The following is a 23,008-nucleotide window of genomic DNA, read 5'->3' as shown; positions in this document are numbered from 1 at the left end:
GGCTGGTCTGGATAATAGGAACTTCAGATGATGTATTCTGGACTGTACTAGTGAGCAGAGTTTCCTGAACAAACTAAATAAACTCCTGGATTAGTGTTCTTTAGAGCTGCTTTCTAGTGCCCTCCAGATCTTGTTGGACAACAACACACGTCATCCTTTTCAAGGGAGAGTACACTTAAACTCAGGTCTTGCTACTGGGCTTCCCACTGGCATCTAGTTAACCACAGTGAGAACAGGGTGCTGGACAACAAGGACTAGCAAGGTTCTTATGTTCTTATTCCTGACCATTGACCATCCTGCCTGGGCTAATGGGAGTTGAGTCCATCAACTTCTGGGATACACTGGGCTGCTTTACAGAGTCAGAAAGGACAACTATCACAGAATTGTTCCACACGGGAGGGGAAAAGGCTTTGCACACAGTGGCTATGAGTTGGTAATGGATATTACTATAAAGCTACAGAGGAGAAGGATTTATATTTTTATTTTTTGGAAGAAGGTAAGACTGCAAGGGAGGAAGAGGCACCAGAGAAATCAAGGGAGGAAATGAAGGGAAATTAAAGCCCACAATTTATGGCATATTCGAGTTTGGAATAATCATAGCATACAATACCTGGATATACAAGTGCACTGGACAAAGCAACTGTGCGGCAGTGAACAGGGAGCACTGGGCCCCTTTGTCTTGTTAACTGCATAATACTTTACAAGCAGCAGTCAGATACATATATTCAAGAAGGGAAAATGTTATGTATAAGGTGTATGATTAATGCACACAATCCTCTAAAAGGTGAATGAAATGGTAATGCAAGCCAAAAATATATGACTTCAAAAATTAGTTTAAATTCAGTCCTTTTAGCTCTATCTTGCAGCAACACAAAAACGTTAAAATTAATCACTCCTCTGAGAAAATAATAATTATGTAACCCTTTAGTATGGATGAGTTCAAGCTGGGAGTTGCTTATAGAAGAGCAATGGCATGAGATAATACTTCCTCAGCTCATTTCCATCTCTGCTTTACAGTGTTTACCCAATAGTGGAACAGAAAGTTCTTGAAAAGAGCTCCAGAATAATAAAGGGAGCTTAAGGGGTTTTGGATTTATTATTTCTAACATTTATATCTTGCTATTCCTCTAAGGACCTCATGGCAGAGTGCAGAGCTCTCTCTCCCATCCTATTTTATCATGCTCGGATAGTGACTGGCCCTAGTTCTCATCCAGCACTCAGCTGCACCATGCAGGTTTGTAACAAAGCAATACATCCAGGCTACAAATGGATGTAATAGGAAAGCACATACTTTCCCATTGCAGCCATGCTGCAGGAGTGCCTTCACAACAAGCAAAGACTGGTTCAGAGTCTTTGCTGGCTTCTTCAATGGACTACTACTGCCCCCTCTAGCTGTGTTCCCCCTCCAGTGTTTGAGGCCCTATGCCTCTAAATCAGGCATCCCCAAACTTCGGCCCTCTAGATGTTTTGGACTACAATTCCCATCTTCCCCGACCACTGGTCCTGTTAGCTAGGGATCATGGGAGTTGTAGGCCAAAACATCTGGAGGGCCGCAGTTTGGGGATGCCTGCTCTAAATACTAGTTGCTGGAAATCACATGTAGGGAGAGGGCTGTTAGACTCACATCCTGCTTATGAGCTTCCTATAGGCATCTGGTCGCCCAGTTTGGGAACAGAATGAAGTGGTAGTGGAGGAGGCCGCAGTAGTGGGGAGTGAATGGGATAAAACCACTAAAACCATTAAAAGCACTATATACAGTGGTACCTCGGTTTTCGAACATCTCTGTTGATGAGCGGTTTTCAAACACTGTAAACCCAGAAGTAAATGCTTCGGTTTTTGAACTCGCCTCAGAAGTTGAACATGAAGCACGGCTTGTGTACTGAGTTTTCTGTTTTGAGGCTTCTGTATTGAGTTTTCGGTTTTTGAATGTTTTGGAACTCGAATGGTCTTCCGGAACGGATTATGTTTGAAAACTGAGGTACCACTGTATTACACTTTCCAGACTAATGAACAGATTCAACTAAAGCTGGAACCAGTATGAGTCCCACTAGTGCAAAAGGGCTTCCCCACTCTTCTCCCCCTGCACAGGTCTAGGGGGTTGTGAGAATGCCCAGAAGAATAAGTGGTGGAAGAGGGGGAGATTGTATGGCAAGCAGAAACATGTGCAATGATGGATAGTAGTAGTAGTAGTAGTAGTAGTAGTAGTAGTAGTAGTAATAATAATAATAATAATAATAATAATAATAATAATTTATTTATACCCTGTCCATCTGGCTGAGTTTCCCCAGCCACTCTTGGCGGCTTCCAACAGAACAGAACATTAAAATGCAATAATCTACTAAACATTAAAAGCTTCCCTAAACAGGGCTGCCTTCAGATGTCTTCTGAAAGTCTGGTAGTTGTTTTTCTATTACTAATAATGGAGTGGTCTCCTTAGTGCTACTTTGAATTCCACCCCAAATTTATATTAAGTATTCTTCTTTTCCTTCCAGATGAATTGATTAAAATTTGGCAAAAAACAGATGAACTTACCTTGGGACTAGATCTACCTCTCATGCTGCTAGTTAGCTATCTGTGCATTAAATCTGTGCTACAAAATTTGTCTTTGCTCTCAAGGGCACCTCTGAAAGCAGCTTATGAATGGAACTGAAAAATGACTGGTGCATTTCATAAGCACCACAGATTATAGCAGTATGTGGTTGGGTTGGTACTATACAGTCTCAAATTCCATTTTTAGAGGGTTCTAGTGGTTCACATCTATCGGCTTTGCCACATCAATGCAAAACAATGTTGACAGCAGTACTGAGCTGGCAAAGAAAAAAGACCTGGCATATTACAACAATGCCTATTGTTTAATTAAAATAAACAATGTAGAGTACTTTGAGGTACTTGGAAGTCAAATATGTCTCTGAGTTGATAATGTATGTTTAAACTGCTTATTTAAGAATCACTCTTTTTGATATACACAAAGCAAATCAATGGCAGAAAGAATGTATTCTAAAAAAGCCCTTTATTAGCAAAGAAACCCCCCCAAACCAGCTATCTAAGCTGCTTTACAAAAAAGACATTGACATATCTGCTATCAACAACCCTTCCTGCTTGAAAGAGAAGCCAGTCCAATTGTAAATGTTTGATGACTTAGAGAGAAAATAACCCACATAGTCTAATATGGCACTCATTTAAAAATGACTGGAAATGCCCTAGTTTTTATGCTTCACTTATAACTGAAAGGCATGGTTCTCTCTTTATCAATACTCTACTGAAATTCTGTCTAGTACCTAAAGAGCTCTGCCTATTCTTTCAGATATTAGATTTCAATTTTCAGCAGTTATAAGTGGACTGTTGGTAGACTCTGAAGAGGGTACAAACACTGATGAAACTGTAATAAATGCTTAACATTTGCAGAAAGTTGAACTGTGGCCTCACTAACTACCAGGATCAAAATGCCTCTCCTCCCCCGTAATAACATGCTTATCAAGTATACAGGCACATCAGCAAACATATATAATTGGACATCTTTCTCCCTTTCTTTCAGAAGGAACAAATTTTCAATATGAACATTCCTAAATAATTATAGCAGGATGGCTGAAATAAATATGGGACCAAAGTACCAATGGTTCCTAAAGATCCTTTATTTAAGCTAAAGTTTATGGATTTGAACATATGTTGTCATGTTAGCTGCAATGGGACATAACAAAACATGTTTAATCAAATTGTTCCAGTTTAACTGGGATGTCAATGAGGCACCATGAATAATTGTTTATATCTGTTTGATATGTAAGAACATTTGGGAAGATGGATGAAACCAACTCAGAAGACAGCACAAATGACTTTTATAATACAGTCGTACCTTGGAAGCCGAATGGAATCCGTTTTGGAAGTCCATTCGACTTCCAAAATGTTTGGAAACCAAAGGATGGCTTCTGATTGGCTGCAGGAAGCTCCTGCAGCCATTCAGAAGCCGCGGAAGCCACATTGGCCGTTCGGCTTCCCAAAAAAATCTTAGAAAACCGGAACACTCACTTCCGGGTGTCAATCGTCCAGGAGCTGAAATGTACGAATACCAAGGCATTCAACAACCAAGGTACGACTGTATAAGAAATCAAAGAGTAACATGTTCAAAAGTAATTGGGTTTTTTGCTATCACCCAATTTTTTTGAACTATATCACAGACGCCAGAGGAAAATATTTGAGGAGAAACTTGCTTTGCATATTAGAATTAAACAGAATACAGACTACCTTAATAGGAATTTCATCCTGTTATTAGGTGTCTGCAAAGTATTAATGGACTTTAAATAGAATCTTGTGAGACAGTTATTGAATATGGTTATATATGTTCCTAAAACTGCCAGTAAAACAGCAACTTCTCTCTCTGTGTAATAGAGATAGAATGGTTTTGCAACATGATAAAAAGTATATGCATCTGTTTTCACAGCATTTTATCTACTGGGGGTGGGGGTGGTGGATATCTGTAAGTATACAAGGTCTAGAAACCAAGGCAAGGCATTATATTATATATCAACACGAGAATCTAGACTGTCAAAATCCACTGCTCTGACACTGTGGAATTATAGGTCAGAACTATTATCTGTATAAGAACCCAAGGGACTTGGTGGATCAAAGCAGAGGTCCCTTTAGCACAGCATTCTATTTCCAGCTATGCTACCTAGGGCAACAATTGTAAAAGCAGAGCAGAGTGAATGGTTCCATAAGAGCATAAGCAGAAGTTTACTGCAAAAGAACAAAGGTCCACCAAGTCACTATTTCTGCTACAATAGTGGAAGCTCACAAATAAGACATGAAGAGAACAAATGTGTCCTGATTTAAATTCTAAGTACGTATTTGGTATTTTGAGGCATGCTGCTGCCTCTGACAGCTGTTAGTAGATTCCTCCTCCTCCTCCTCCTCCTCCTCCTCCTCCTCCTCCTCCTCCTCCTCCTCCTCTTCTCACTTTTACAAAGCCATAGGATGTTTTACATTTTTGTGTATGTGGCAGGAGTGGAGAAGGGAAGCAGAATGGCTCTCTTGCGCAACCAGTTTCTGTTACTGTAAAACATAGGGTTTCAGAGGCCAGGTTCCAAGGACTATGCACAGAACCATATGTGAACCAAGTCTTTTTAAACTGCTCTTTCCCATAGCAGCCTTTCATGCTCCCTAGGTATCCCATCTTGAAGACTGGGGCATCCTCTGTAGCAGCATTTGATGTGACCCTGGGAAACCACCGCTGGAACAGAAAACCAGCAACATTATTTTCGTATGCATTGATTTCTAGTTTGTCATAGTTTTGAGACTGTAGCTCAGTTCATATACAGATACTGAATAGCACAAGAATGTGCTTAATGGGGACTGTATTGTGAGGCAAGTTTGAATGACCTACTCAGAAAGGAGAGGAAGCACCTCCCATTTTTCTCACCCGCTAGCTCCATCTCTCTTCAGTCTGAGAATGAGTCACATGATGCTTTCACCTGAATAGCCTCCCCTAATTCAGATGGTATGGAGATATGTGACTGGATGTTACCTGCATATTGATGGCACTTCACTCCTGCTAACAGCTTTCAGAGGCTTCCTAGAGATGGGGGCACTTCTTCAATGGTTCCACTCCTATCTCCAAGGTTATTTCAAGAAAGAAATTATGGAAATTATCTTTGGTACTATAGGACTTGTCCTGTTGTGTCCCACAAGGTTCCATCTTGTCCCCCATGCTATTTAGCACCTCCTGCCTTCCTGAGACACTCCAGAAGGATACCATGGTCAACAGTATCAAAAGCTACCAAGAGACTGAGAAGAATGAGGAAGCACTCTCCCCATCTCTCTCCCAATAAATGTTGTCAACTAGGGCGATCAAGGCAGTTTCAGTGCCACGAAGCAAGACTGGAATGGATCCAAGTAATCAAGTTTCCTCCAAGCATGCCTGGAACTGGAACCTCCACTCCACCTTCTTCAGTACATTGACCCAAAGGTCAGCATAATACTGTATGAAGAGAGTACAAGGGGGAGCAAGGGGCAGAGATTATGTGCTCTCCAGATTTCAATAGTGTTTTGCCCTATGAATTAGCTCCCCTGAAGCAACTTCAAGTGTAGCTATATGTTAGTAGAAGCTCAAGATAAAACCTGATCTCATCTCCACCTCATCTTCCACCAAGGAAGCAGTCTTGTGTGTAGTTAAAGCAAGAAGCTGATAGAAGTGCAAGTACTGTTTTCCTGCATTCTATGAAGAAATCTAAAGTTAGGGCAGAGCTAGGGAGCCTTCCTGCTGGGATGGGAGATCAGTCCATCACCCAAAACAAGGGGGTTTACACAGCCCTTCAGATCATCCACTTCAAAGAAGCGAAAGAATTAGAGTACTTCCATCAAAATGTACACAGTTTTATTCTGCTTTGAACACACTTCACTTTTAATTAAGTAGCTAATCCTGGGTTAATCTAATGCATTCATTTCATAAGCCACTGCAAGATTTAGGTCAGAAATTCAGCTGCTGTATTTTTAAGAAACAACTTCCCTCTGGGTTCCTTTCCTAACCAAAGCAACGATGCAAGCTCAAGCAGGGGCATACGGCTAGACAAACAACACTTTATAAATATAACTGTTGTTTTGACAATGGAATGTTAAAAGCAGACGTGTCTCTGGAAAAGAGTCAATTCAGTGGCTTTCAACTTGCTGAATAGCTTCTGCATATGTTACCTTCTTGCTCATTTCTTGATAGATGCAGTTGAATTGGACACTGCCAGTGTAAAATAAGTAGCAGTTCACTTACCAGCATGTAAGTCTTATTGAACTCTATAGGGATTACTTCTGAGTAAACATGTAGAGGATTGTGCTGCTGCTGAAGCCCCTGGGCTGTATCTAAGTATTTGCACTTTTACTTGAACAAGTAACAATATTTGTTCCACCCCAGCCCGCACCTGCCCAAATCTGCCCTGGGAGTGGTGAATACTGTTACATTAGCAAAATTTGTTCTGCTCATGTGATGACTTAGTTGGATAGCTCATGGATAAGAAGTCCTAATGGTACGTAGCAATTAATCACAGGAAGGTTTCCTTATGATCAGAGTATTACAAATTCTTCCTAGAAGACCAAATATAGTACTGTATAAGGGCTATGGTCATAGGAATTTGTAGATGGCTTTATAAAAGCTGTGTTTCTTCTTTCAGTTCCTGGTCTAAATCGCTCTCTCTACAGAAAATAGAACATTTTTTAAAACAACAACAACAATGTATGACCATAATGGCTAGGGAAGGATTCCAATGAAGTGTTTAATGAATATCTCTTTCCTGGTGCACTGCAAAAGGCAAGCCAGCATAGAAATGTCTGAGATTTAAAAAATAAAATAAAAAATAAATAGAATTGATAGTTCTAAACCGTTTTCCCTACACTAGGATACTCATACCAAAGACAAAAGAAATGGATGCAGTAAACAACATTACTTCTGCATTTCCTTATTGCTTTTGTCTTTCCATATTAAAACCATTTGGTTACTAGTCATAACGAAGGACATGTCAACGCTTGTCAAAAAGAATAAGGGAATATAAGAATAATCAGTAGTTTTCTGCACAGATAACTCTACTCGAAACAAATAACCTAACTTGCAACTATGAATGCTGATGCATTCTTTTCATGAAAAGTTACCTTAATTGGCTGAAATAACTCTTATGGTATCTTTCAAAACAATTTCTCATGCTCTCCATTCATAGCGCATAGTGCCACAACTGACAATTATTTATACTGGATTCTCTCTCCCCACCCCCACCCCCAATTTCAATCCTTTCAGTAATCTGGCACATTTAGAAAAATTGTTATGTCCCATCTTTCCTTCAACAATCCCAAATGAAACACTTCCGGATATCAAAAAACTTGTCCGTTTGGTTCCAAACAGAACACTCTAGTCGCTCCACAATATTGGTTCAACCATACTATATGCTAATGGTAATATGTCAACATAAGCTCCTTATTCTTGCTGCCTTAAATGCACTGCTTTTCATTTGTTCTTAGGAATGGAAGCTATATTAAGGTAAATATAAAGCTTCTGATAATGCTTTTTTCTGTACCTAAGGATTCCCATACAATTAGTCTTCCTCAAACTAAATCAGTCTTGAGTTCTTCCTACTCACAGTTCATAGAGATGCCTTTGCAATTTTTTTAAAATCTTCACCTGCCATCCCTTAGTCTCTTTATATCACTGAGCTAGGATGATCGGGACAGTGTGCAGCATTCAAGGTCTAAGGGCATTAAAATCAATTTATGTAACAACAGAATGAGATTTCCACTATTATTTTCTATCTCATTCTTCATTTCTCAGTTCACTTTGTTTTGACTGCTGCTGCTGCTGCAGAATGAGCACATATCTCCATTGAACTCTCCACAAGTGATGCTCCAGTCTAAGCAGTTACAGGTTAATTTATTACACCCTAGTCCTGTACATGAGTAGTTCAATTTTTCCCTTCCAACACACATTTCCTTGCATTTGTCAGCATTGATTCTGAACTGTCAAGGTGCTGCTAGGCTGCCTGGCTTTATTAGCTCCCTTGGCACCACTTTGACTCTCCAGAATAATTTGTATCGTCCGCTGATTTGCTATGGCATTGCGACTTCTTCACAATGCATTTTATTTAGAAATCAACAGGAGGCGACCCATTGTGAAGCACCAGTTATTTCTTAACAGGAATATCTACAATGTATTGTTCCTTTTATGTGCATGCCTCACTTTTCAAATATTGCTTATCACTGTGGCACAAATCAAATCTCCAGAGACAACGACAATGTCTCATCAGTTTTGTGCTAAAGGCCAATTTGTGCTAAAACTCCCAACTGTTGGAAAAGGGCATGAGTTTCTATGAAATGATATTACGCCTGCAGTATTACCTGAGTACGTCACCTTTTTCTCAATATATAGCTTCTACTGTGTTTTCCCCCTCTAATTTCCATCAGCTGTGCACTCTCTCCCTTTCACACACAGTTCAAGGAACAAAACTTCACATACACCAGGCCAGTTATATTCTGTCACCTAGACAGTATCTTGGTGGCACAATTTAGTATTCGGGAATATATAGATATTCACGATGTTGCATTTTCAATACTGTATTGATATTGTTGTTCTACTGGTGTTGACAGTTATCCCCAACTTTCCTCATGTTCAGATCTATCCAATTTAGTTGGGTGAAAAGAAAAGGTATCTAAATGCATCAAGTCTTGCACAAGACTGATGGAAACGTAGTGTTGGTCAGCACTGAACTGATCATTTCAATGGGATATGCATCCTTATTTGCATTAGAAGGCATCATGCATTTGCTGACCTAGTGCTGTGCTGAACCACACTGAGGTGTGTGTGTGTGTGTGTGTTTAAGAATTTCTCTTTCTGTGGAAGTATTTCCCCGTATTTTGGGGAATGTTTAAAAAAAGGAGCAAGGGGGCAAGATTTGTGTACTTGCGTCAGGAACTGAATGAAGCAGCTGAGGACTCTTCATTTTTGGTTTGAACATTGCAACAACCACCACCCATGTGCTCTTTGCTGATAAAATTCCAACCTGGCAAGGCTTCCTGGAGCAATGCTGTCAAGTTGTTAAACCTAATTTGATGCTACAATTTCCTACCTAGTGACCTCCTTTCTTCAAATTCAGCTGAAAATGTCCTTCATCCGAGAAGCCTTTGTCTTAATTCCCTAGGTCTCATGCTCAACAAAGCCCAGGTACATGTTCTGGAGTTGCTCACATCCATTCCCTGCCTTTCCTATTCCTTACTTTCCACTATTCTTTCTCCTGCTCATGACTATCTGAATTTAGATTATAAGCTTCCTGAGGCATAAAGGTTTTTTTTGTTTTTGTTTGCTTAGGAACATACTTCAATTTCACTTTACTGGTCAGGTATACAACCTAACCCCCACTGCAAACTCACAAAAGTATGTTTACTCAGAAAAAAAGACCAGTCAGACTTCTTCCCTAGTAGAGTGTGTAGCATTCCACCTCCAGCCTTTGTCTTATACTGTAACCAGAGGTTATTTAGCTATTAAGGCTTTTGTTCCTTTTTTGTAACCCTGGTATCTTCAGTTCCTATCTTTTAAAATCCCTTGATGCTGCAATCTATGTGCATTTGTGTGTTGTGTTTATATATTACATTACAACAAACACACACCCTATCTCATACATTTTGCGAGGCAGGCTGTTGTGTATGAAAGACCACGTCACAATAAATCACTCTCTGAAGTGTTGCAACACTTCTGCAGCACTTCTTTAGCTAACGTTCTTAGCCATATAATCAGAAAAAGATCCAGCGTATGTGCAGTGTATCTGCTGGGGGACTGGGGAGACAGGATTTTGTTTCAGTGGCCTTGAATGTTACTCTGGTGAATCCAAAAAGGGGGGGGGGGGAGAGAAGCTCAATTACTTTTTCAAAAGCTGTGTTTGCATGTTTGTTACCTAGTTTAGATTAGTGCCTTATTATTATTATTATTATTATTATTATTATTATTATTATTCAGGATAGGGATTAAAATAACAGTTTAAACTGTAGTATGGAAGCACTCGTGATTCACATAATACCTTTCATTTTCTTGGAGCAGCTCACCTCCCTTTTTCCAAGTAGTCGTCGCTTTAGGGGAAGATTTCGGCTTGCAGTCAAAATGAGCTGTGCTGCCAATTAAAAGCTGAATCAGCTTCTTCATCGGGCTTTTAGAGAAGTCAGGAGCAGAGGCTAGCAGCAGAAGAAAGAATATTAACTATGAAACACAACTTTCTCTGCCATGGCCTCAGTGGATCCCACGAGTTAAAATAGGCTCGTCTTTCATTTAACCACCAAAGAATCTGAATTACCATTGCACATTATCACACATTAAATTGTCATTGAATTCAGCTGGAATTAAACGCATACTTCATTTTCATTTCATTGAACACGAGAAGAGTCCTGCTGGATCGCACTAGAAGTCTATCTAGTCCAGAATTCCATTTTGCACAACAGTCAACCGGATGCCTGCAGGAAGCTCACAAGCAGGGTACATCTTTCTTCCACCAATTTCTCCCAGCGACTGCTATCCAGAGAAACTGGCTTTTCTGAATATAATTTGATTTTAGAAACTGCACAAGGACACAGCTCTTAGCATGTCAGGATGTGGGTTACAATAGGATACTGCTGATGACTGCTTCATTTTACCAGTCTAGTGGCAGCAAAGAAACACATACTATAGTAGTTTCAGTGATGTTACTAGTAGGACTGGAAAGGGCCACCAAACAGTTGGTCTAGGCTTCCGGTGGAGTTCAAAATGATAGTTTCTTACAAAATAATCTCAGTGTTCTTCAGGGCTAATCAACAGGTGACAGCATTGCTTTGATTAGATCAGGAACATGAGGAAGACTTAACATTAACATTTTTTGGGAAGTGCTATGGAAATGGACAGAAGGCAAAGGCACTTCCTTGTTCATTTCAGCAGAGGATTTTGGCAGGAGACTTTCAAGCACATTTAGGGCTTGGTTTGCGAGATCTTTGCCAGCCCAACCATTTTGGAAAATATGGAACCTCTTCAGCCAAGGTGCTAATGAGGGAACACAAAATGGAAGGAGAACAGGTCTCCTTGGAATACACAGCTTAGGATAGCTTCAAAGAGCAGAAGGGCAATGCTAAAATGATGCCATGTGAGCTGACCTTTAGTTTGATTTTGGGCTCATATTTAAGTGATTTATTTTTATTTTTTTGCAAATTGATTGAGTCCCGCAATATCAGAGAACTGCTTTTGGCACAAAAGAAACCTCTCAAACTAATAACCTTGCAATCAACCTCAAACCATTACCAGGGCTCCATTTGGCTTCCTCATGCTCTTCAGTACAAATAGAGCAGGTTATATTACAAGTGACAAATGGAGTGAGACAATTGGCCAAATATAGCCCATGTGTGGTTCCAACTACACAGTTCTGCTAGCATAACAATTTTGGACTGTGCAGAGGAACTTCCCTGCCATTTTCTCTCCCAGCATGGCCCCTAAATCTGTTGTGGGTGAGATTTAGGGGTTGCACAGGGAAAGGAGAGGATTTAGAACTTGCACTAATTTCAACTGTTTAGCTGGATACTACCCCACATGCTGTATATAGCTGTGAGGATAGTTCGCTGTGTGACTTTTGTGAATCGTAACAATGAACAGGTGCTGGTAGCTATTTAGAAATGCTTAAAAGGAAACTGCATGAGGTGGTTGTCAAGGCTTCTCTCTCAACTGCCTTATCAGTGAGAAAGGGTGCTTGTTATTAGAATTCTGTGGAAGCGCCAAGAGTCAAGCACTCAGCCTTGATGAGTGTTTGCCATTTGTTTTCAAAAGCAAGTTTGCATAACCTCAGTAACTGGCCCCTGTCTCCATAATCAAGGAAGGGGTCACAGGAACCCAGGAAAAAAAGCAAGCTTGAAAGGAGAAGATACTGAGGTGTGACCATATATGTATTTTCCGGAATATAGATTGCACAGAAGATTGTGAATGAAGAGGAACCCATCTGCATCTCCTTAAATTATTCAGTTCTCTGCTTTATTTCCCTCCCATTGCTGAAGATTTGATTGTTGAGTTGTACATTACTGTATTTTTGTTGGTTAGCTTCTTAAACATTTATTTAATGCTGTACTGTTTTAATACTCGATTGGGAACCGCCCAGAGTGGCTGGGGAGACTCAGCCAGATGGGTGGGATACAAATAATAAGTTGTTGTAGTTGTTGTTGTAGTTGTTGTTGTTGTTGCTTTTTAAATGACATTGCTCTCCCAGGAATGCCAGGGTCGTGATGCAGAAGATCAGTACACCTGAGTAATGTGCTGAACCGAAGTTGCTTCCAGATCGTGTGATTAGTTTTAATCTCTGGGACTGCATCCAAGCCTTTGTCTCTGCTCTCCCCCTAATTAATAATTTATCTTGGTGTCCTCGTTTTAAAGCAGTGAATGATTGGGCTGTAAAACACACCAGGCTTCATCTTCCACCCCCGCACCCATCTAATACATCCTCTAGATGCAGGTGAGTAAAGTATTGCAGCACCACAACGAGAAGTTGCTTTGCTGCAATGAGAAAAAAACAACAACACCCCAAGTTTTGCCACTTGTTTTTTCTTAAGGCAATCATTCTGACAACTACATGGCATGGAAATACATATATAGTAACAGTGGCACAATGGATTGGTGCATCTGACTGTTAACCAGAAGGCCGGTGGTTCGAGCCCACCCAGGGATGACTGTGGGCAGGTTTCCTGCATTGCAGGGGGTTGGACTGGATGACCCTCGGGGTTCCTTCCAACTCTATGATTCTATGAAAGAGACAGGAAATTTTAGACCTACCTACAACTCTGAGATCAGCGCTGGAATATATTGTCCCATGTTTGTTTTCTGCAATACACTGGTAGATGCCAGAATCTGTCAAGTTGAGGTTTGTTATGATCAAAGCCCCATTTTCGATTTGTATTCTTCCCTGGACAACAAAAGCAAAAGTTTAAAATGTATATGCCTTTAAATGACTGGTAAAACAGACACAGGAAGCTATTTTGACTGCACTACTATACCCCATGCCTTTATCAAATCTCATTTGAAGAGTTTAAACATAGCTTAACTGATGCTTGAGTCAACTGTGAGTTTCTGGCATGCTCTGACCAAAGAGAGTAGCACAACAATAATAATAGTAATAATGGCTTTTATGAGCTACAAGGCTTTATGTGCTATCCAGCAGATATAAGCCTCAAACTGGAACACCAGCTTTGAAAATCCTCTTTTGAATTCTGAGAAAATTGAGTTGGATTTGATTGTCAATGTGCCCTATTCCTAACAATCCTGGGGATCAACTCACTTTAATTTTGGTGCTTACAAGCACGCCTACTTCTATAAAACGGTTTTGCAGCCTGGCATGGGGTGGGGGTTCAATTCTGCTCCTTCAGAATGTCAAGTCATATTACAACTCCAGAGACTGGGTGTAGTGTTTTGAGAAAGAAAGAGAAGTCTTGTTCACCTTGAACAGGGTATATATACGTGAAGCATAAACTCAGACTGTAGGTGGTAGTTCATATCATTGCTTAATGAATATGCAAATAATAATGTTAAATACTATCACATTCAGCAATCCATTTATCACAATTTATGCACACTTGAATAAAAAGAAAGAAACCTAAGATCTTATAATTTATCTTTAGAGGCACTTAGAGAACATCAATCAGCCTTGACTGTAATAGCGCAGGTTTTTTGCCTGATCATCTGGGCAGCAGCACTCAGCCCCCTTGGCCAGTATCACATTTCCACCATCACTTTTGTGGTCCATGATTCTCACTTAGGAACTTTTTTAAGCCACGGAGGGATTCATTTTGGAGTTGTGAGAAAGAAAGAATACCAACATGGCTAGAGGAGAAATTAGCAATAGATCCTTACAAATCACAGTAAAATCCTTACAAATCACTCCCCACTAGTAATAACAATGAAGATGAATACAATACAACATGATAGAAGAAGAAATGAAGTCTGGCAATCCCATCAGCAGAAGTAAACATCCTCCAATGCCTAGGCGAATAAAAACACTATTTGCCTTGCATAAAGATATAAAGGGACCCAGGTGGCGCTGTGGGTTAAACCACTGAGCCTAGGGCTTTCTGATCAGAAGGTCGGCCGGCTCCCTCGGCCAATAATGCAAGATGAGCGCGAAATCCCAGAGTCGGTCACGACTGGACCTAATGGTCAGGGGTCCCTTTACCTTTACCTTTAAAGATATAACATAGATGGTGCTAGGTAAGCTTCCCTGGAGAGTGAGTTCCAAAGACAGGGTCCCACCACAGAAAAGGCCCTCTCCTGTATCACTCCCTGCCTCACCTTCAAAGGTGCATAGAGGTGAGGAATAATTATAACCAATTCTTTCGACTCTGATCTTTCAGCTACTGGCAAAATAAAGTTAGGAGTCTTATTTCTCAGATCATTCAGTCTGTGAATAAAGGCACGAAGAAACTGCTCATCATATTGGGGAACTTTACACTTTAGCCCACTTAATTTATCTGCAATTATTAGGTTTATTATTAGGTCCATAATCTCAAAGTCATTAACTCTCTGGGAACCTTTTTTTATTTGCTAGTTCAAGTTTGTAATCAATATATGCTCTTAAGATGCTCATTTCATTTAAGAATATTGCTTTCCATATTTTCATAGGCAGGGGAGATCCAGGATTATCTTCAAATTCAGAGTCTATAGACTATAGAGTCCCCTCCTCCTACATCCTTTTGCAAACCTAATAGAAGTCTGTGTACAGTTCCCCCCCCCAACACACATAATCACCTCCTATTGAATTACTTATGTTCATGTATAGGTAAAGGCAAAGGGCGCCTGGACGGTTAAGTCAAGTCAAAGGCAACTATGGGGTGCGGTGCTCATCTCACTTTTCAGGCCGAGGGAGCCAGCATTTGTCCACAGACAGCTTTCTGGGTCATGTAGCCAGCATGCCTGAACCACTTCTGATGCAACGGGACACTGTGACGAGTGCCAGAGCGCACGGAAATGCCGTTTACCTTCCCGCCGCAGCGGCAACTATTTATCTACTTGTACTGGTGTGCTTTCGAACTGCTACCCTGGCAGAAGCTGGCACAGAGCAGTGGGAACTCACCACCATTGTGGGGATTCATCCCGCCGACCTTCTGATAGGCAAGCCCAAGAGGCTCAGTGGTTTAGACCACAACGCCACCAGCATCCTGCATACATGTATATAGAATCTTGAACTAGGACTGGATACAACCCTAGGCTCAGATTCAGTATTCTCTGATTGCCAGAGGGAGGGTTGTTGTGCTAACAGAAGGGCAAGAATAATGGGGGCACAATATGAATGAAATCCTGCTCAACAGCTATGCTCATGGAAAGCTTGTTGTGCAACAGATTGCACAACAGGAAGTATCAGAATTACAGCAAAACCAAGCTAATTGTTGTGCAACCAGCCATGAGTACCATTCCACTAGCACACAAAAAAATCAGCTAGTGCTAAGGGACTTTAATTTAGCGCTACACCAAATTCCTCTCTTAGTTATTCATCACCCTACTATTCAGTTAGTCATCACTGTACTTGGTCTACTAGGAATCTTGTCCAACTGAACAACAGCTGCCTGACAATGCTGATCCTGAAACCAGCAACTACCAGGTAGGAATGTGCAAAAGTGATATACAGTGGTACCTCGGTTTACGAACTTAATCCGTTCCGGAAGTCCGTTCTTAAACCAAAGCCGTTCTTAAACCGAGGCATGCTTTCCCTAATGAGGCCTCCCACTGCCAGTGCCCTTCCACCGTTCGGCTTCCGTTCATAGACCATGTAAAGTTCACTAACCGGAACACTACTTCCGGTTTTGCGGAGTTCGTAAACGGAATAGTTTGTAAACAGGGCTGTTCTTAAACCGAGGTACCACTGTAGTATACTTTGAAGAAAGTTGATATTCTCAGTCTCACATACGTAGATGATACTAAAAGTGAGACAACAAACATCTGTTAGACTGCAATTTTCATAGTAACTGCCTGCCAATAAATTTTGTACCATTCTGCCCCCCCCCTTACCTTTCCCATCTACTGCTTTTGTCTATTCAGCAAGGGTGAGGGGAAGCTGACTGAGTTGGCAAAAAGACACTTCTCAATAGATTTGATTTCTTGTGCATTTATGTGCAACCTTTCCATTTGATTTGCATAAGTGAGCAACATAAGTAGTGCAGAAATGATTATATATGAGGGAAGCCAGGAGACAATCTCTCACAACTTTCATTAAGCCTGGAGGCACCCTACTTTGTAGGAAAGATAACCTGGCTAACTGCTCATGTAAATGTAAGAACCATGAGTTGTATCCAGTGCTAGTCCTACACAGGATAGACCCGCTGAAATTAATAGACATGATTGACAGGGTCATTAATTTTAATGGATCTGCTCTGAGTTGTTTATTTATCGCATTCATAAACAGACTCGGATTAGCATTACATCCAGTACAACCAAGTAATTCAACAGTAATTTTAAAAATAGGCAGAAATAATGGGCGCACAACCTTCATGTGCCAACACCACCATGTACATTGGCACTGCAGTGTAGCCCAGCTGCCAATGAATAAATCCTTAAACATATTTTGCTATTGGTAAATAATTAACTGCAGAAGCTATTTGAGGCATAACATTATTCTTTGTCAGCTCCTTTTGAGTTACTTGTGCAGAGTCCATGGTCTACATATATGCAAGAATGCCTACCCCACCCCCTGCCCAAAGAAGGAACAATCACCATTACCTCCAATGCTAGAGGCTCTCCATTTCTCAGCCACCTGTAGGACGGCTTGGGTTTGCCGCTTGCTCTGCATTCCCAGTATAAGTTGTCCTCCACCGCAGCTTCAAAATCTTTTATGAGTTGAACCCAGTGAGGCTTTGCTTTAAAGGAAAGCAAAAGGTTAAGAAAGCCTTAATAAAGAGGGATATTATTTTTTAATAACAATGCGACAACAGAAGCAAATTAGGGAAGCAGCTGACCAACAGTAGTAGTAGTAGTAGTAGTAGTAGTAGTAGTAGTAATTTATTATTTATATCCCGCCCATCTGGCTGGGTTCCCCCAGCCACTCTGGGTGGCTTCCAACAAAACATTAAAATACAGAAATCCATCAAACATTAAAAGCTTCCCTAAACAGGGCTGCCTTAAGATGCCTTCTAAAGGTCTGGTAATAATTGCTCTCTTTTACCTCTGGTGGGAGGGCATTCCACAGGGCGGGTGCCACTACCGAAAAGGCCCTCTGCCTGGTTCCATGTAACTTGGCTTCTCCTAGCGAGGGAACCACCAGAAGGCCTTCGGTGCTGCACCTCAGTGTCCGGATAGAACAATGGGGGTGGAGACGCTCCTTCAGGTATACTGGACCGAGGCCGTTTAGGGCTTTAAAGGGCAGTAAATGCAGGGAATGTTCTGAACCCCCCCCCCAAAAAAAGTTCCTTAAATGATACATTAATGTCACATTGCGTTTTCACTTGGGCCTGTTAACACGACTAACGTTATGGCAGCAGGTGCTGATTTTGATGTCATGCCTCGCTGACACATAAGCAGCCAGGAGGAAAGTTTCCAAATAGAGGAGAGTACGCAGCCATGAAATTTCCTCACCCAGCAAAATAGTTCCTTGCATCTTTGATTCATTGAGCCTTTTAAGTCATTTTTTTAAAGACGACAACTATTTGTTCTACACCCAAAGTACTGTTATGCAAAAGTGAAATGAGCATGCTGATGCTTTTGTTCCACTACATAATATGGGGTTACTATGGCAGGCTTCATGCCCACATAAGGGAGGCACAATACAAAGCACATCCAGGAACAGACAACAGCTAACAGAAGCAGCACTGGTAGGCAATGCCACAGTGTGCCTGGAAATAAGGATGTTGCGGAACAGTAATACGCCTACATCACCCAGGCACAGAAGGCACTAATCATAGCACGGTGGTAGTCAAATGAGCTCATGATATAACACAATCCAGTGCACTCTTACAATGTATAACTAGGCCACTGGAAAAGAGACTACTGTGCTTCTCACTGTATAAGAAGACCCAACATAGAAAACTAGAGGCTTCTCAGGAGGACATAAGTCTTATGTTGGAACATCTGCATACATGTTTACAATTCCTGCAAGAAGAATGAAAGCTACAATAGCTAACCCAGGGGAGGGCAACACTGCGATTTGTCCAGTAGCTTGGTGGGAAAGCAGAGTGAAGCAGTCAACATGAACCATGGGTTTGAGTCCCAACTTAGAAAAATGCACAGATGAAGGCAATGTCTATAATATCATGCAAAGTGGTTGACAGCAGCAATAACTTCAAAGGGGGGAAAGGCAGATGAAGCAGAACCAGAAGCAATGTCCCCTGCTCCAGAAAGCCAGATTTAGAGAACAGTGTTGAGGGATTATGTGTCTGGCCCCTGACAGTGGTGCTATGGTGTGCCAAAGGGTGCCATTGTGGTGTCAGGAAGAGATCTATCTGCCCACAAAGATGTATGGTTCAATACACTGCGGTAGCCATCCACAATGACTGGCACATGGAGCTGTAACTCCACAATCTATACTTATACCTACTGGAGATGTCTGTCCATCCGATTCTACATATCATCATTATATCCTTCCTATTCAAGAGACTGGGCCTAGGGCAGATCTGTTATTGAAGGGACATCACTCCTTTGGGGAGGACGCTGACACGGGGCTAGGGATCACCACTGTCGATGGGCGAGGGAGGTATGGTGGTGGGGGTAGATTTCACAGACGAAGGGTTTTGAGATGTGGTGATGCTCGAATCCCTTCCAATCTACGCCCCATCCCGAGGGACGAGGGTAGGGTGAGCAGGGATTATCCACCTCCGTCACTGGTGTTGTGCAATGCCAGGTCCATAGGCAATAAAACCGCCACTATGCGAGATTTTTTTATCTCACTGGGGGTTGACCTGGCTTGTGTGACGGAGACCTGGGTACGTGAAGGTGAAGTAGTTGCATTACATGAAATAACACCCCCTGGGTTCTCCGTCCTCCACCAGTCACGGACTGTGGGTCGGGGGGGAGGGGTGGCGTTGTTAATCCGGGAGGATTGCTCTTTCAGGGCTCTGCCATCACCATCAATCACCGGCATTGAATGTGTTGGCCTAGTGTGGGGCACCAAGGAGGGCTTGGCTGTCTGGCTGGTGTACCGACCACCCAGCGCACCAGCAGCCACCCTGTCGGACCTGTTGGAGGTGGTGGCCGGCTGGGCCTTGGAGTTCCCTAACTTATTGGTTTTGGGGGACTTCAACATCCATGCCGATGCCACCCCCTCCTCACGGGTTCCGGACCTGGTGTCTTCCATGGCGACATTAGGGCTCTCCCAGTTTGTTTTGGGTCCCACACACCAAGCAGGCCACACGCTGGATTTGATTTTTGGTGCAGGTATAGATGTGATCATGTCCCCAATTATGGAAGTGCCATGGTCTGATCACTACGCTCTGAAAGCCAGGATTGACTTACCGCCTCTGCCCCGCTTGGGTGGTGAGCCGATTTGGGCTCGTCCGCGAAGGCTGATGGATCCTGATAGATTCCGTCAGGCTTTACGGGACCCTGCTCCCCCTGGTGGCTCGTTAAATGAGCTGGTCGAGAACTGGAATAACCGGCTCTTGGCGGCCATTGATGAGATCGCACCTAAGCGCCCTCTGCAACCCCGCCGAAACCGGGCCCCTTGGTTCACCGAGGAACTTCGGAAAATGAAGCGGGACCTCAGACGGCTTGAGCGAGTATGGCGGCATACTCGCGACGGAGCCTCAAGAACATCTTATAGGTCGCTTATGAAAACCTACGAGATGGCGGTGAAAGCCACAAAGAAGTCTTACTTCTCAGCTTCCATCGCATCCGCTAGCTCTCGCCCGGCACAACTTTTTCGAACAATCAGGTCTCTAACAACCCTTGAGGATCAGTCAAATTTAGGCACTAATTCGACCCATAGCTGTGAGGCATTTGCGAGCTTTTTTGCGGAGAAAGTCTTGACACTTCGCCGTGACCTTTCTGCCAATTTTGATACAATAGCGGAACTAGAGGCCCCTCGACTGTCTTCGAGTTTAGTATTGGACCATTTCGACCACATACTCCCCGCTGATGTAGACAGATTCCTCCAGGCTGGGAGGCCCACCACTTGCTCCCTAGACCCCTGCCCGTCCTGGCTGATTAGAGCGTGTCCAGACGAGGTACGGGGCCCCCTGGTTGAGATTATCAACTTGTCTCTCAGTTCAGGGACTTTCCCAGAGGAGTTGAAGGAAGCAGTGGTGCGTCCGCTCTTAAAGAAAGCATCGTCAGATTCGCTAGATCTATCCAATTATCGCCCTGTTTCAAATCTTCCATACTTGGGTAAGATAATTGAAAGAGCGGTTGCCGAACAGCTCGGTAGGTTTCTGGATGAAACATCGGCTTTAGATCCATTCCAGTCCGGCTTTCGTCCCGGCCACGGGACCGAGACAGCACTGGTCGCCCTAACAGATGACCTCCGTAAACAGCTGGATCAAGGCGGGTCGGGGCTGCTGATTCTTCTAGATCTGTCAGCCGCCTTCGACATGGTTGATTATGAGCTTTTAGACCACCGCCTTGCCGACGTGGGGATTCAGGGCACAGTCCAACAATGGCTGCGTTCCTTTATCTCAGGTCGGGGACAGAGGGTGGCGCTAGGGAGGGGGTTGTCACCGCGGCACTCCTTGGTGTGTGGAGTCCCGCAAGGTGCAATCCTTTCCCCAATGCTTTTTAATATCTTCATGCGCCCCCTTGCCCAGATTGTCCGGAGTTTTGGGCTGGGTTGTCATCAATATGCTGATGACACCCAGATTTATCTGTTGATGGATGACCGTCCTGCCTCGGCCCCGGACACATTGACCAAGTGCCTGGAAGCTGTTGCTGGATGGCTACGTGGGAGTCGGCTGAAGCTAAATCCTTCGAAGACAGAGGTCCTCTGGCTGGGTCGGGATGACATGGGGCGGGGGGGCCAACTTCCATCTTTCGCTGGGGCCCAATTAGTGTCAGCCCCTTCTGTCAAGAGCTTGGGGGTAACCTTGGATGCCTCCCTTTCCATGGAGGCACAGGTTGCAACCACAGCCAAGGTGGCATTTTTCCATCTCCGCCGCATTAAGCAGTTGGTCCCCTATCTCTCTCAACCTGATCTAGCCACAGTGATCCATGCGATGGTCACCTCTAGGCTTGATTATTGTAATTCGCTCTACGCGGGGCTGCCCTTGAAACTGACCCAGAAACTCCAGCGGGTGCAGAATGCCGCGGCGAGGCTCCTTACGGGGTCCCGGCTGCGGGATCATATTCATCCAGTGCTTTACCAACTGCACTGGCTCCCGGTGGAGTACAGGATCAGGTTCAAGGTGCTGGTTTTGACCTTTAAAGCCTTATGCGGCTTAGGACCCTCGTACCTACGGGACCGCCTCTCCCGGTATGACCCACAGAGGACATTACGGTCCACAAATAATAACATATTGGAGATCCCGAGTCACAAGGTGGCTAGGCTGGCCTCGACCAGGACCAGGGCCTTCTCAGTACTGGCCCCGACCTGGTGGAACGCTCTGTCCCAGGAGACTAGGGCCCTGCGGGATTTGTCATCTTTTCGTAGGGCCTGCAAGACAGAGCTGTTTTGTTTGGCCTTCGGATTGACGCAGTCTGACCCCACGGTTACCCTCCCCTAAGGTTTTATTTATAATGGTTTTATCTTATTCGTAGATTTTTTAATTTTAAAATTGAATTTTAACATTGTATTATTCTGTTGTTTTAACTGAATTGTTTCTTTTATATTTGTGTTGATATTATTTGTTGTTAGCCGCCCTGAGCCCGGTCTTGACTGGGAAGGGCGGGGTATAAATAGAAATTATTATTATTATTATTAATCTCCTCCTCCTCCTCCTCCTCCTCCTCCTCCTCCTCCTCCTCCTTTGGCGATCACTCGTATCCAAGTAAGATTGTCTTCCATAAAGACGGTTTTAACAATGAGTCCGTAAGTGATTGTGGAGGCCAGTTCTGGACCTTCCACACATCCTTCCACAGTGGGGACATTGGTTCCCGGGCGGGAGTTGATCACGGTGTGGATTTGCCAAGTGTGCCTTCCTCTCAGCACGTTTCTCCCTTGTGTTCTGAGTTTGAGTGCATGACACCTTTGGTAAAGGCTGTTCTCCAACTGGCACATGGAGCTGTAACTCCACAATAGTAACTGCTTGTCCTGTTCATGCACCAAGAAGCCTTGTAGCCTCAAAACTCATCCTTGTATGTATTTTATTTATATTGAGATTTTTATTGTACCTTTCTAATGTGTATAGTATTCAAGGTAGCTTGCAATAGTTAACATTAACATTCCATAATAAGAACCATATCAAACAGTGTGTATAAGAGACAGATCTGTCTTCCCTGTTTGAAATTTATACCTCTGCTGCTATAGCAATAATGGCCTACATGCTTAGTCCTATCCCCTTTGTGGTTCAACACTAGGGTGAATTATCTGGGGTTCTCCAATGATTCGGATGGGAATGTTCAAAGCTATACCAGTTATTCTGCATGTTTAAGATT

At 42.9% G+C, this 23,008-nt stretch overlaps 1 protein-coding gene across 1 annotated transcript in view; it reads right to left on the bottom strand.

Annotated features, from left to right (window-relative positions):
- Positions 1–23,008, bottom strand: part of CNTN3 (contactin 3) — a 181,673-nt gene that overhangs the window by 30,613 nt on the left and 128,052 nt on the right. The window contains exons 7-9 of the mRNA XM_035106611.3: positions 17,216–17,352; positions 13,286–13,415; positions 10,533–10,683 (exon numbers count right to left, since the gene is read on the bottom strand). Of these exons, the coding sequence (XP_034962502.2) occupies positions 10,533–10,683; positions 13,286–13,415; positions 17,216–17,352 (418 nt within the window). The remainder of the gene's footprint in view (positions 1–10,532; positions 10,684–13,285; positions 13,416–17,215; positions 17,353–23,008) is intronic.

The sequence above is a fragment of the Zootoca vivipara genome, chromosome 2 (genome assembly GCF_965207765.1).
Source record: "Zootoca vivipara chromosome 2, rZooViv2.hap1.1, whole genome shotgun sequence".
Lineage (NCBI taxonomy): Eukaryota > Metazoa > Chordata > Lepidosauria > Squamata > Lacertidae > Zootoca > Zootoca vivipara.
Note: the sequence above shows the minus strand (reverse complement) of the source record. Positions and strands in the feature narration are given on the sequence as shown.